At 40.7% G+C, this 12,565-nt stretch overlaps 1 protein-coding gene across 1 annotated transcript in view; it reads right to left on the minus strand.

Moving 5' to 3' along the window:
• The window catches only part of COL19A1 (collagen type XIX alpha 1 chain), a 1,728,692-nt gene that overhangs the window by 134,927 nt on the left and 1,581,200 nt on the right, over window positions 1–12,565 (minus strand). The window contains exon 45 of the mRNA XM_069726653.1: window positions 11,640–11,702. Coding sequence (XP_069582754.1) covers window positions 11,640–11,702 — 63 coding nt within the window. The remainder of the gene's footprint in view (window positions 1–11,639; window positions 11,703–12,565) is intronic.

Below are 12,565 nucleotides of genomic sequence, written 5' to 3' on the forward strand. Positions count from 1 at the left end.
ATAGTTAAGTGCCAGAGACTATTGCGCTGGTATTCTGCTACCTGTAGTTGTGCAGCCGCAGAATCCAGTGTATATAAACCAGTTCTGCTCATCCGCTCATATTGAAGGAACATTATATGCCGCACGTTGTCTACTTCATGTTTTCAGCCTCCTATCTTATAATAACCATGGCTGACAAGAAAATAATAGCATTTACCGTGGACCAAACTGCATTGCTAATGTTTATATCCCAGTCACACAAGTAAATGCTAAATGAAACTAAAATGTAGGATGCGTGATACAATAAAAAAAGATAATTGCACTTAAAAGCTGGCTAGTTCTTGACAGTCGTACATTATACAATGGAGCCTGCATGTGTGTCTTCTCCACCAATCATAATACAGACGACAAATAAACTGTAGGAGGATTGAAATTGCAATTTAACTCTTTAAAGAGGTTTTCCCATCTTATATAGTAAACTCATATTGCTAGGATATACTATCACTTTCTAGTGGGTGAGGGTTAGACCTCTAGGACCTCCACTACTAAGGGGCTGCGGTGCTGATGTGGTGGTGATGCATCTGTTCTCTGTACATCAGAGCCCCAGACCATTAGGCTGCGCAGGGAATCGCAGCTGCCACTCCCTGAATAGCTGGGGTATGACTGTCCAGAGAAAAAGTATAAGGCCACATTCACGCATTCAGTATTTGGTCAGTATTTTACCTCAGTATTTACCTCAGACAAAACCAGGAGTGGGTGATAAATACAGAAGTGGTGACGTGTTTCTATTATACTTTTCCTCTGATTGTTCCACTCCTGTACAGATACTGAGGTAAAATACTGACCAAATACTGATAGTGTGAATGTGGCCTTAAAGGAGACACAGTGCTAAATAAGCAATGAAGCCCCTTTACTATCAGCATCTACAGGGATCACAGTGGTTGCATGGCCACCAATCATAAAGTGATGCCATATGCCAGCAATAGCTTAGGTCTATGATAATAGAGGTGAAAAATTGTCCGTTTTTTCTGCATGAATTTTCATACTCTCGTGTGAAGTTCGCTTAGGACAGATAACATGGCGTAGTACTGTAATCACACCACAAAATAATTGGAATTTGACTTCTAACTTATTATCGGTCAAGTAGAAATTCTGGTAGAAATCCCAACCATGCACAAAAATCTAGATCGCATCTCTGACTGTAACCAGACATTACTAATGTTCACAGCCTCAACTAAAGTACGCCTGGCTGGCGCTATCATGCAAGAAAGGCTTCACTGAAATTTTCTGAGTATATGCACAGAACTACACGTCCTGATGGAGACCAAACAGGAAATAAGGTGATGTAACACTGTTCCCATCTGACAGAATGTCAGATGAGATCAAACAGGAGATTAGAGGGAAATAAACTGGGACTGCAGCCAAATGTGTGCTGACGGAGCAGAGAGGGTTCACCTGCCTTTTGATTGGAAGCTGTAAGTCTGGAGGAGGCCTGTGTAAATGAATGTCATTTCAGGAGACTAACTGTAGACATCATTTCAAAAAACAATAAGAGGACAATTTATCATAGTGTTGTGGCTGCATAGCTGGTAACACTGATAAAAAAAAGAACATCACTCTGCTGGCTGTGCTGTTCTCCTGCAATTTGTGCACCTGCTTCCCAGCTGGGAGAGCGTGTTGCTTTGTGCTGCCTAATTGAAATGTGATATTGATCTGTGCTCGGCGTAATAATGTTTTTCATACTATATCTATACATGGAGCATACAATCTGGCACTCTTGCTTGTTTGTTTCAACAGGAAAACAAATGACCCACATATAGACCGGGATGATGGGTAATGAAGCAAATCCAGCGCTGTTTCCATGGAGGAGTGAATTTCGCAAAGTAAACAAGCACATTTAATGGAATATTCAAATCAGACAAGGGAGAACAGGAAGCATCGGAAGAAAAGGCGAGGAGGACAGGAATGTGTCTGTGTTTATTTCTTTGGCATGCAAGGCATGTATGAGTAACATATGTGTTATATTGGAATAGAAACTATGTACTATGTTGCAGCATTTTGTTTTCCTGTTTTGCCCCAAAGGGCTGTATTTATTTTTCCCTTCATGTTGGTTGTCTGTCTGATAAACTAACAGAAGGTTTAAAGAGATAGTGTTCCTGTTTTCTATCTCCATGTACCACTGAGTGAACAGAACTACCACAGAGTCTTGAACTTGCATACAGGAGTGATATATTAGGAATTTTGCCAACTAAGCAGCCAAAAAAAGGTGCCATTGTAAATGTGGAAAAGATGGCTGAAAACCCTCTATGAAAACCTAATTAATATCTAATGTGACCTGTATATTATACTCAAGTAGGCTGCAGTTTCCTGTTAGGGCTAACAGAAGTAACTGGACACCCTCAGAAAGTTATATCCATTATTTCAGCCAGCAAGTAACAAAGATGACGGTTCTCCTCATAGCAGGAAAAGACAAATAGTAGTCACAAATTCAGCAAAAGCACTCAACAAACTCCTCTCTGGAGATGCCGGAATTCTAATGGCTAGACACCAGCCCTGAATCCACACAGACAAACTCCTCTCCGGAGATGCCGGAATTCTAATGGCTAGACGCCAGCCCTGAATCCACCCAGACAAACTCCTCTCCGGAGATGCTGGAATTCTAATGTTCTAATGGCTATACACCAGCCCTGAATCCCCACAGACAAACTCCTCTCCAGAGTACTGGAATTCTAACGGCTTTCCACTGACCCTGAGCACATGCTGGCAAAGACCAAGCTGAAGCAATGTACCATACACGCGTAACACGAATGATGTTAGCGTGCCAGTGTGAACATCAGAGGACCTTTTATACATTCAGATCATGTCCAGTCGGACAGGGCCTTGCTTGTGGACCAATCCAGAGCTGCTGCATCACCAGAGCAGTTGATGACCGACCACCAATGAGATGTCACCACCTCACAAGCATGCTCAGTAGAGTGATTTCTGGACTTTGCCTCCATAGCGTCCGTTTGCCGCTGCCTATGGCTGGTTACCATAGACTTGGCTGGAAAGTCAGCAGTAACTAAACAAATAGCATGAGCCTGAGAAAGATGCTGGGACTGATGTCTTTGCTCAGTAGCACCCACAGCGGCTGAAGTTGAATGGGAGACCACAGAAGCAGACAAGGCTTGGGATCTACCTTGTACAGCAGGAAAATCCTGATGCCTACCAGATGGTATCCATGTGTCTGTATTTAACAATGCCAGAGATGGAATAAGCTTTGTCATTAATTGACCTGTTGAAGCACAATGGTTGCGCGAAACGATCGGCATCTGTATTTGCTCCATCGTTTTATCCGCCTGCTGTTGGTTTTATGATGCCACAGTAAAGGATTTTGTTTCACGGGATGGTATGTGCCTGTCCGCTTTCTTTTCTTTGGATATACAGATTCTTTTCTTTGGAATTGGCACCCGTAATCCCTGGTGCGTGTGAAGCTTCATTAACCCGAGGTCATATAGCTGTGCCTTCATCCTGCTTCTCTCCCATGGTATGCGATTTATCATTAATTTATTTATCCATATGCTGGTAAAAATGGACACAGGGATCATACACTGATGACATAGTGACCAAACCCTGGGAGTACTGCATGGATTATAAGTCTTCTTATGCCAGTTTAGCACTGTCTGCAAGGAGAAACATTCTCCCTCTAACATCCAGTCAGAGGCCTCTCTCCTAGCCAAATCAGGTCTCCTGCTTTGCACTGATGAGGAGCAAACACCCTGAAACAAGTATATGCAAATGGATAGATGGCATGTTTCAAAATGATTAATGATTATAATTAAAACCCTTGCATTTTAAAACATATCATCCATGTAATTTTTTTTTCTTCTTTACTTTTTTCACAATGTTTTTAAGGATTTTGGAATAAACAAGAATTTATATTTACTTTTGGGATTGTTGGCCTCTACCTTGGCTTTTTCAGTACTAAGCTGTAAGGGTGTCAGTTGTCAAACCCCCAATGCTCTAATATTGATGATCTATCCTAAGAATTGTTCATCAATATTTTAAGACTAAAAAAAAACTTTAACTAATTCTCCAGTCTACTGTAATGCATATAAAGCTGTAGTAGCCAAAATGGTTATCATTTTTTTTTAAAGAAAACATACTCTTTTATTCATTTGAATAGGGAATGGACCTGTTGCATCCACTATAGGAAATTAGGAAGATGCTGTGTTTTGGCAGCATCCGAGAACTTTCAGTCAGCTGGTAACAGTGATGCCGAGTGTAGTACCTCCATCAATCAGGTATAAGGATAGGCCATTAATAAAAAAAATTGGTGGCCAACTTCTTCAAGGAAAAAAATCCCAAAGGGTGTTCATATTCTTTAAAGGGTTGCTGGAAACCCTTTAGTCACCTTCTTCTCTGTCTATACATTTGTTGTTAGAGAAAAGGGGGCTGTCTTAGATACTTCAATTAGCAGTCAGCTGGGCCCATTCACACATAGTATTGGTCACATGGTGACATATCCATTACTGTCCTATGTCACATCAAAGGGGAAGATGAAATACAAGGATCCAGGGCTATATCTTGGGATATGGCTTAAACATATGGGCCAAAAGAAACACGAAAATAAATGTCATCTCTTAGAGTACTCACATTTTCAGAATAGACTATAAACCTGAACCAAATATCAATATAGAATGTGGATAATGTGGCACTAGGAAGAAATCCATTTCTTTTTGTACGAGATGAGAAATGTCTTCCTATTATTCAGGAGAATGATTTGAATGACAACTTGCATTTTAGCTACTGGGTCCGTGGTTTCATAGTTATCTTGGCCATGAAAGCATTATCACTGTTTTCTTCAGGTTAATAGCTACATGGATAAATCCTATTTTCAGCACACAGCATAGTATTCCTATCTGATTTCTGGAATATTTAGAAAACATTCATTTAAAGAAATGTGTTCTATCATGCTGAAGGAAAAAAAATTGCGACATCTTAACAAATCTGTTAAGGGCGGGTGCATTGCATTTGTGACTAAAATGGGAATGATTTCTTGCTGTCACAAAAAGAATTTTGATATCAGCTAAAAGATAAATAATGATGCAATAAAATATGACTCAGTCTAAAGTTTCTACAATATGACAAGAAGCTCTTTTGTAGGCGTTGGTGTATGTGGGTGGGCAATATGTCCGCGAAGACAAGCTTTGTGCAAACGCTGTTAATGTTAAGTTTCTTCACAAAAGAGTTTTACTTCATCCCCTAATTTTAGAAATGAGTCATATAATACTGGATATATACTGTTCATGAATAATGGCTGCACTTTATCCATGGCATTGATTTAATCCAAGTCAGTTAGTTTTCTGAGTCAAGAAATAAAAATATACAGTATAACCTATCATTCTGGTGATCAGTGTTGTTCTCAATGCATGGAACCCCTCCAATTACATCCTCAGACATGTAATGACTAAATAATGCCATGACTATATATATATCATTGTTTATCATCACTTTCCAAACCATATTGTTGAATGACACATTGGGACAACTAAGAAAGGGTGCTAGCGTGGCACAGAAGTCAAACAGCGTCTAAGAAATATTATAATTATAATAACCAAAAACCCTATTAGAGCATATGTGAAATTAATTCTCACTTCCGGAAAACAGGTCAATATATTATATAATCTAACAAATTGCACTGTCCCTTCACTTGGTGAGCATGGATCTTAAATACCAGTTAGCAATGTTTTATTGGTAAGTACAATAGGTAATGTATAACTGATAACTAACTAACTAATCTTTGAAATGATCTTCCCACCTTAGGTGAACAAGTTGTCGTCGAATGACTTCAATGGCATGGCTGGTACTTGTTCCCATTTAGATCTTGTATGGCTCATTTGCCTTTAAAATTAATATTGAAGTTCTCTTCTTGGGAAAGCTCCAGGTTCTAGCGTCTCCTCCACAATCTCATTCGACGACTAGACGTATAGTATGTGAAGTCAAAATACTCTATTGGGCTAAGCTCAGCCCACAATTAAGGAACCATTCCAGCAGTTTTATTCATTGCAGCATTTCTAATCTACGGTCCCTGCATCTAGTCTTAAACTTTCCTGCTGCCATCTTCGCACACCTCTCCAATCAGTCTCCAACAGTTCTTGACGTGCCGGAGTCAGAGATAACTTTTCAATGCAAGTCTATTAAAGTCACATTTTGGCTCTTGTAGACTTGCATTGAGAGCTTGTGACAGTTACTTCTGACTTCTGGCCAGTTAAAAGTTGTGTTCACAAGATAGCATTGGAATGGCGCCAATAGAAGGTGAAGATGGTGGTGGCTATGTACAAGACAAGGGTCAGGGACCTTAGATTAGAAGCACCACTCAAGCTTTGAAAGAAAACACCCTCTGGAGTAGTGCTTTAATCCAGGGTTCTGACAATATATGACAATACAATACTATACAGGGTGAAGCTCAGTTTACAGTTGATGGTCTTTGGTGGATTGATATGCCCTGTTTTGTAGCAGCGGGGATTACATAGCGCCTTAAGGTGCGCAAATTTTTGCCTGTAGGACATTATTGCAAGAGAGCTTGGCTGAGTAAATTACACAAGAAGGAAAACACACAGCAAGTCAGCAGGATCTAGGAGCAACATGGCAGATGTGACAACCTACATGGTGAGCTGCAGCATGTGCTACATGTTCACAGATCGACCAGAAGAAGAATCAAATTTCACCTGTCAGAAGTGTAGACTAGTGGCCCTTTTAGAAGAAAAGGTGCGGGGTCTGGAAGAAAGAATAGCAACTTTGAAACTCATCAAAGAGAATGGAGACTTTCTAGACAGAACAGAAGCATCTCTACTGGTCACAGAAGGTGAAAAAAGTGTCAGAGAACCTCCAAAAGCAGATGAGTGGAAGCATGTGACCAAAAGAAGCAAGAAGACCATGGAGAAATCACCAACCACACAACTGAAGAACCGATATCAAATCTTTGTAGAGGATGAAGATGGCACACCTAAGGATGAAGCAATACCAGCAAGCAAAAAAGAAAAGGGCACACAGCAACAAGTGACAGCAAAAAGTACAGCCAAGAAGCAACGAAGAGTGGTGCTGGTGGGAGACTCACTACTGAGAGGCACAGAAGCAGCCATCTGCAGACCGGACATAACTGCAAGAGAAGTATGCTGCCTTCCAGGTGCGATGATCAAGGATGTGACCGATAGGATACCAAAGCTCTTCAGCTCCAAGGACGTCCACCCATTTCTTCTGATACATGTTGGCACCAATGACACGGCAAGGAAGGACCTACCGACAATCTGCAAAGACTTTGAAGAGTTGGGGAAGAAAGTAAAGGAACTGGATGCACAGGTAGTTTTTTCTTCTATCCTTCCAGTAGACGGGCATGGCACCAGGAGATGGAACAGGATCCTTGATGCAAACAACTGGCTAAGACGATGGTGCAGACAACAAGGATTCGGATTCCTGGACCACGGTGTGAATTACTGGTACGATGGACTCCTCGCCAGAGACGGACTACACCTCAACAAACCTGGGAAACACACATTCGCCAGAAGACTCGCTACACTCATCAGGAGGGCGTTAAACTAGAAGAAGAGGGGACGGGAAGAAAAACATTAGACTTGAACAAAGAAGACCCAGGAAAACATACTCAGATGGGAGGTAAGAACATTTCTAAAACAATCCACAGCGAGGAGATTGGAACAAAACAAAATCCTCTAAACTGCATGCTCGCAAACGCCAGAAGCTTGACAAACAAGATGGAAGAACTAGAAGCAGAAATATCTACAGGTAACTTTGACATAGTGGGAATAACCGAGACATGGTTAGATGAAAGCTATGACTGGGCAGTTAACTTACAGGGTTACAGTCTGTTTAGAAAGGATCGTAAAAATCGGAGAGGAGGAGGGGTTTGTCTCTATGTAAAGTCTTGTCTAAAGTCCACTTTAAGGGAGGATATTAGCGAAGGAAATGAGGATGTCGAGTCCATATGGGTCGAAATTCATGGAGGGAAAAATGGTAACAAAATTCTCATTGGGGTCTGTTACAAACCCCCAAATATAACAGAAACCATGGAAAGTCTACTTCTAAAGCAGATAGATGAAGCTGCAACCCATAATGAGGTCCTGGTTATGGGGGACTTTAACTACCCGGATATTAACTGGGAAACAGAAACCTGTGAAACCCATAAAGGCAACAGGTTTCTGCTAATAACCAAGAAAAATTATCTTTCACAATCGGTGCAGAATCCAACCAGAGGAGCAGCACTTTTAGACCTAATACTATCTAATAGACCTGACAGAATAACAAATCTGCAGGTGGTCGGGCATCTAGGAAATAGCGACCACAATATTGTATAGTTTCACCTGTCTTTCACTAGGGGGACTTGTCAGGGAGTCACAAAAACACTGAACTTTAGGAAGGCAAAGTTTGACCAGCTTAGAGATGCCCTTAATCTGGTAGACTGGGACAATATCCTCAGAAATAAGAATACAGATAATAAATGGGAAATGTTTAAGAACATCCTAAATAGGCAGTGTAAGCGGTTTATACCTTGTGGGAATAAAAGGACTAGAAATAGGAAAAACCCAATGTGGCTAAACAAAGAAGTAAGACAGGCAATTAACAGTAAAAAGAAAGCATTTGCACTACTAAAGCAGGATGGCACCATTGAAGCTCTAAAAAACTATAGGGAGAAAAATACTTTATCTAAAAAACTAATTAAAGCTGCCAAAAAGGAAACAGAGAAGCACATTGCTAAGGAGAGTAAAACTAATCCCAAACTGTTCTTCAACTATATCAATAGTAAAAGAATAAAAACTGAAAATGTAGGCCCCTTAAAAAATAGTGAGGAAAGAATTGTTGTAGATGACGAGGAAAAAGCTAACATATTAAACACCTTCTTCTCCACGGTATTCACGGTGGAAAATGAAATGCTAGGTGAAATCCCAAGAAACAATGAAAACCCTATATTAAGGGTCACCAATCTAACCCAAGAAGAGGTGCGAAACCGGCTAAATAAGATTAAAATAGATAAATCTCCGGGTCCGGATGGCATACACCCACGAGTACTAAAGGTACCGTCACACTTAGCGACGCTGCAGCGATACCGACAACGATCCGGATCGCTGCAGCGTCGCTGTTTGGTCGCTGGAGAGCTGTCACACAGACAGCTCTCCAGCGACCAACGATCCCGAGGTCCACGGTAACCAGGGTAAACATCGGGTAACTAAGCGCAGGGCTGCGCTTAGTAACCCGATGTTTACCCTTGTTACCAGCGTAAAAAAACAAACAGTACATACTTACATTCAGCTGTCTGTCCCTTGCCGTCTGCTTCCTGCACTGACTGCTGGCCGTAAAGTGAAAGCACAGCACAGCCACAGCAGTGAGTCACCGCTGTGTGACTCACCGCTGTGCTGTGCTTTCACTTTCACTTTACGGCCAGCAGTTAGTGCAGGAAGCAGACGGCAAGGGACAGACAGCTGAATGTAAGTATGTAGTGTTTGTTTTTTTACGATGGTAACCAGGGTAAACATCGGGTTACTAAGCGCGGCCCTGCGCTTAGTTACCCGATGTTTACCCTGGTTACCAGTGAAGACATCGCTGAATCGCTGTCACACACACCGATTCAGCGATGTCTGCGGGGAGTTTAGCGACGAAATAAAGTTCTGGACTTTCTTCCCCGACCAGCGACAGCACAGCAGGGGCCTGATCGCTGCTGCCTGTCACACTGGACGATATCGCTAGCGAGGACGCTGCAACGTCACGGATCGCTAGCGATATCGTCTAGTGTGACGGTACCTTATGAGAACTAAGTAATGTAATAGATAAACCATTATTTCTTATTTTTAGGGACTCTATAGCGACAGGGTCTGTTCCGCAGGACTGGCGCATAGCAAATGTGGTGCCAATATTCAAAAAGGGCTCTAAAAGTGAACCTGGAAATTATAGGCCAATAAGTCTAACCTCTATTGTTGGTAAAATATTTGAAGGGTTTCTGAGGGATGTTATTCTGGATTATCTCAATGAGAATAACTGTTTAACTCCATATCAGCATGGGTTTATGAGAAATCGCTCCTGTCAAACCAATCTAATCAGTTTTTATGAAGAGGTAAGCTATAGGCTGGACCACGGTGAGTCATTGGACGTGGTATATCTCGATTTTTCCAAAGCGTTTGATACCGTGCCGCACAAGAGGTTGGTACACAAAATGAGAATGCTTGGTCTGGGGGAAAATGTGTGTAAATGGGTTAGTAACTGGCTTAGTGATAGAAAGCAGAGGGTGGTTATAAATGGTATAGTCTCTAACTGGGTCGCTGTGACCAGTGGGGTACCGCAGGGGTCAGTATTGGGACCTGTTCTCTTCAACATATTCATTAATGATCTGGTAGAAGGTTTACACAGTAAAATATCGATATTTGCAGATGATACAAAACTATGTAAAGCAGTTAATACAAGAGAAGATAGTATTCTGCTACAGATGGATCTGGATAAGTTGGAAACTTGGGCTGAAAGGTGGCAGATGAGGTTTAACAATGATAAATGTAAGGTTATACACATGGGAAGAAGGAATCAATATCACCATTACACACTGAATGGGAAACCACTGGGTAAATCTGACAGGGAGAAGGACTTGGGGATCCTAGTTAATGATAAACTTACCTGGAGCAGCCAGTGCCAGGCAGCAGCAGCCAAGGCAAACAGGATCATGGGGTGCATTAAAAGAGGTCTGGATACACATGATGAGAGCATTAAACTGCCTCTGTACAAATCCCTAGTTAGACCGCACATGGAGTACTGTGTCCAGTTTTGGGCACCGGTGCTCAGGAAGGATATAATGGAACTAGAGAGAGTACAAAGGAGGGCAACAAAATTAATAAAGGGGATGGGAGAACTACAATACCCAGATAGATTAGCGAAATTAGGATTATTTAGTCTAGAAAAAAGACGACTGAGGGGCGATCTAATAACCATGTATAAGTATATAAGGGGACAATACAAATATCTCGCTGAGGATCTGTTTATACCAAGGAAGGTGACGGGCACAAGGGGGCATTCTTTGCGTCTGGAGGAGAGAAGGTTTTTCCACCAACATAGAAGAGGATTCTTTACTGTTAGGGCAGTGAGAATCTGGAATTGCTTGCCTGAGGAGGTGGTGATGGCGAACTCAGTCGAGGGGTTCAAGAGAGGCCTGGATGTCTTCCTGGAGCAGAACAATATTGTATCATACAATTATTAGGTTCTGTAGAAGGACGTAGATCTGGGGATTTATTATGATGGAATATAGGCTGAACTGGATGGACAAATGTCTTTTTTCGGCCTTACTAACTATGTTACTATGTTACTATAGTGGGAGTGTTTCATCTGATCTAAGTTTCAATGCTTACTAGGTCCATTATGTAGGAATTATGCCCACATGAGTTTACAATTGATCTGGATGATTTCTTGCACTTGCAGTTAACATTGTTTTTTTGTGTCAAATATTCAATTATTTACAAGGAATAAGGTCAAATAACTACCAGTGAGTGGGTAAAAAAAGCAGAAAGTATCTGCTAAAGTTGAGGAACAGAATTCCTTGCCTACTTCTAGTGTGATAACATGTGTACTATTAGTTATGAATGAAAAGTAAATTGTGACAAAGTAAGAACATGCAATATATAAACACCCACTGTTGGTCCTGGTGGTCCTTCAGGTCCTGGAAAACCAATATCTCCTACTGGTCCTCTATCGCCCTAAAACATAGATAAACATATATACGGTAAGTGTTTGTGATAGACATAGAGATATAAATAACGTGTGTAATGTAAATTTCAACATTCATACTATGCTATATTGTTATAAGAAGTAATAAAACCATGGAACTTTATTTAAAGCTTTCATCAAAATGCAAAAAAAAACAGAAAACATTTGCATAAAACATGTTAAAGGTCATAGAAACATGGTTGATCAGGAATAACATTTTAGGAATGTTCACAAGTATTTGGTAGGAGTGGACAGTACCTGACCCCGCATATAAATGGAACTGTAAATGACACACATATCTGATGCTCAACATGGTGCTCTGCCACACACAAAGGTAGGAGCAAGGAGAAATATACAGTTGTTCTTTTTACTAATTTACAGTACATTCCTCAATATTAAAATTGCAACACCAAGAAGAAAAAGTCATGGAATTATAAAATCATGATTGATACACGTTAATGATATACAAATTATAATGGAAACAAAATTTTCAAAACATCTTGATTTATTCAATATCGAGAATGACCACCACATGCATAAATACATGCACGTACAGTCCTTGGCATGTTATTAATTAGGGGAACATATAATGGGAGACGCTCATAGAACTGGATAAAAGACATTACTTTATTTCAAATTAAGGAAAAAATAAGAGCTTATGGACATATTCTTTGATTGACAGTTTCTGGTGGTGCTTTTTTACATAGGTTATGAGTTTTTTTCTCATTATCATTCATATAGAGAAGATTTCTTACACATTTAGAAGGGCTTGTCATGGCTGCTGGGCATACATGTATTGGACAATTTAAGAGCTAAGTATCTCCATTTCTTCCTATTTTCTAGCGCAGTAACG

Source organism: Ranitomeya imitator, chromosome 5 (genome assembly GCF_032444005.1).
Source record: "Ranitomeya imitator isolate aRanImi1 chromosome 5, aRanImi1.pri, whole genome shotgun sequence".
Lineage (NCBI taxonomy): Eukaryota > Metazoa > Chordata > Amphibia > Anura > Dendrobatidae > Ranitomeya > Ranitomeya imitator.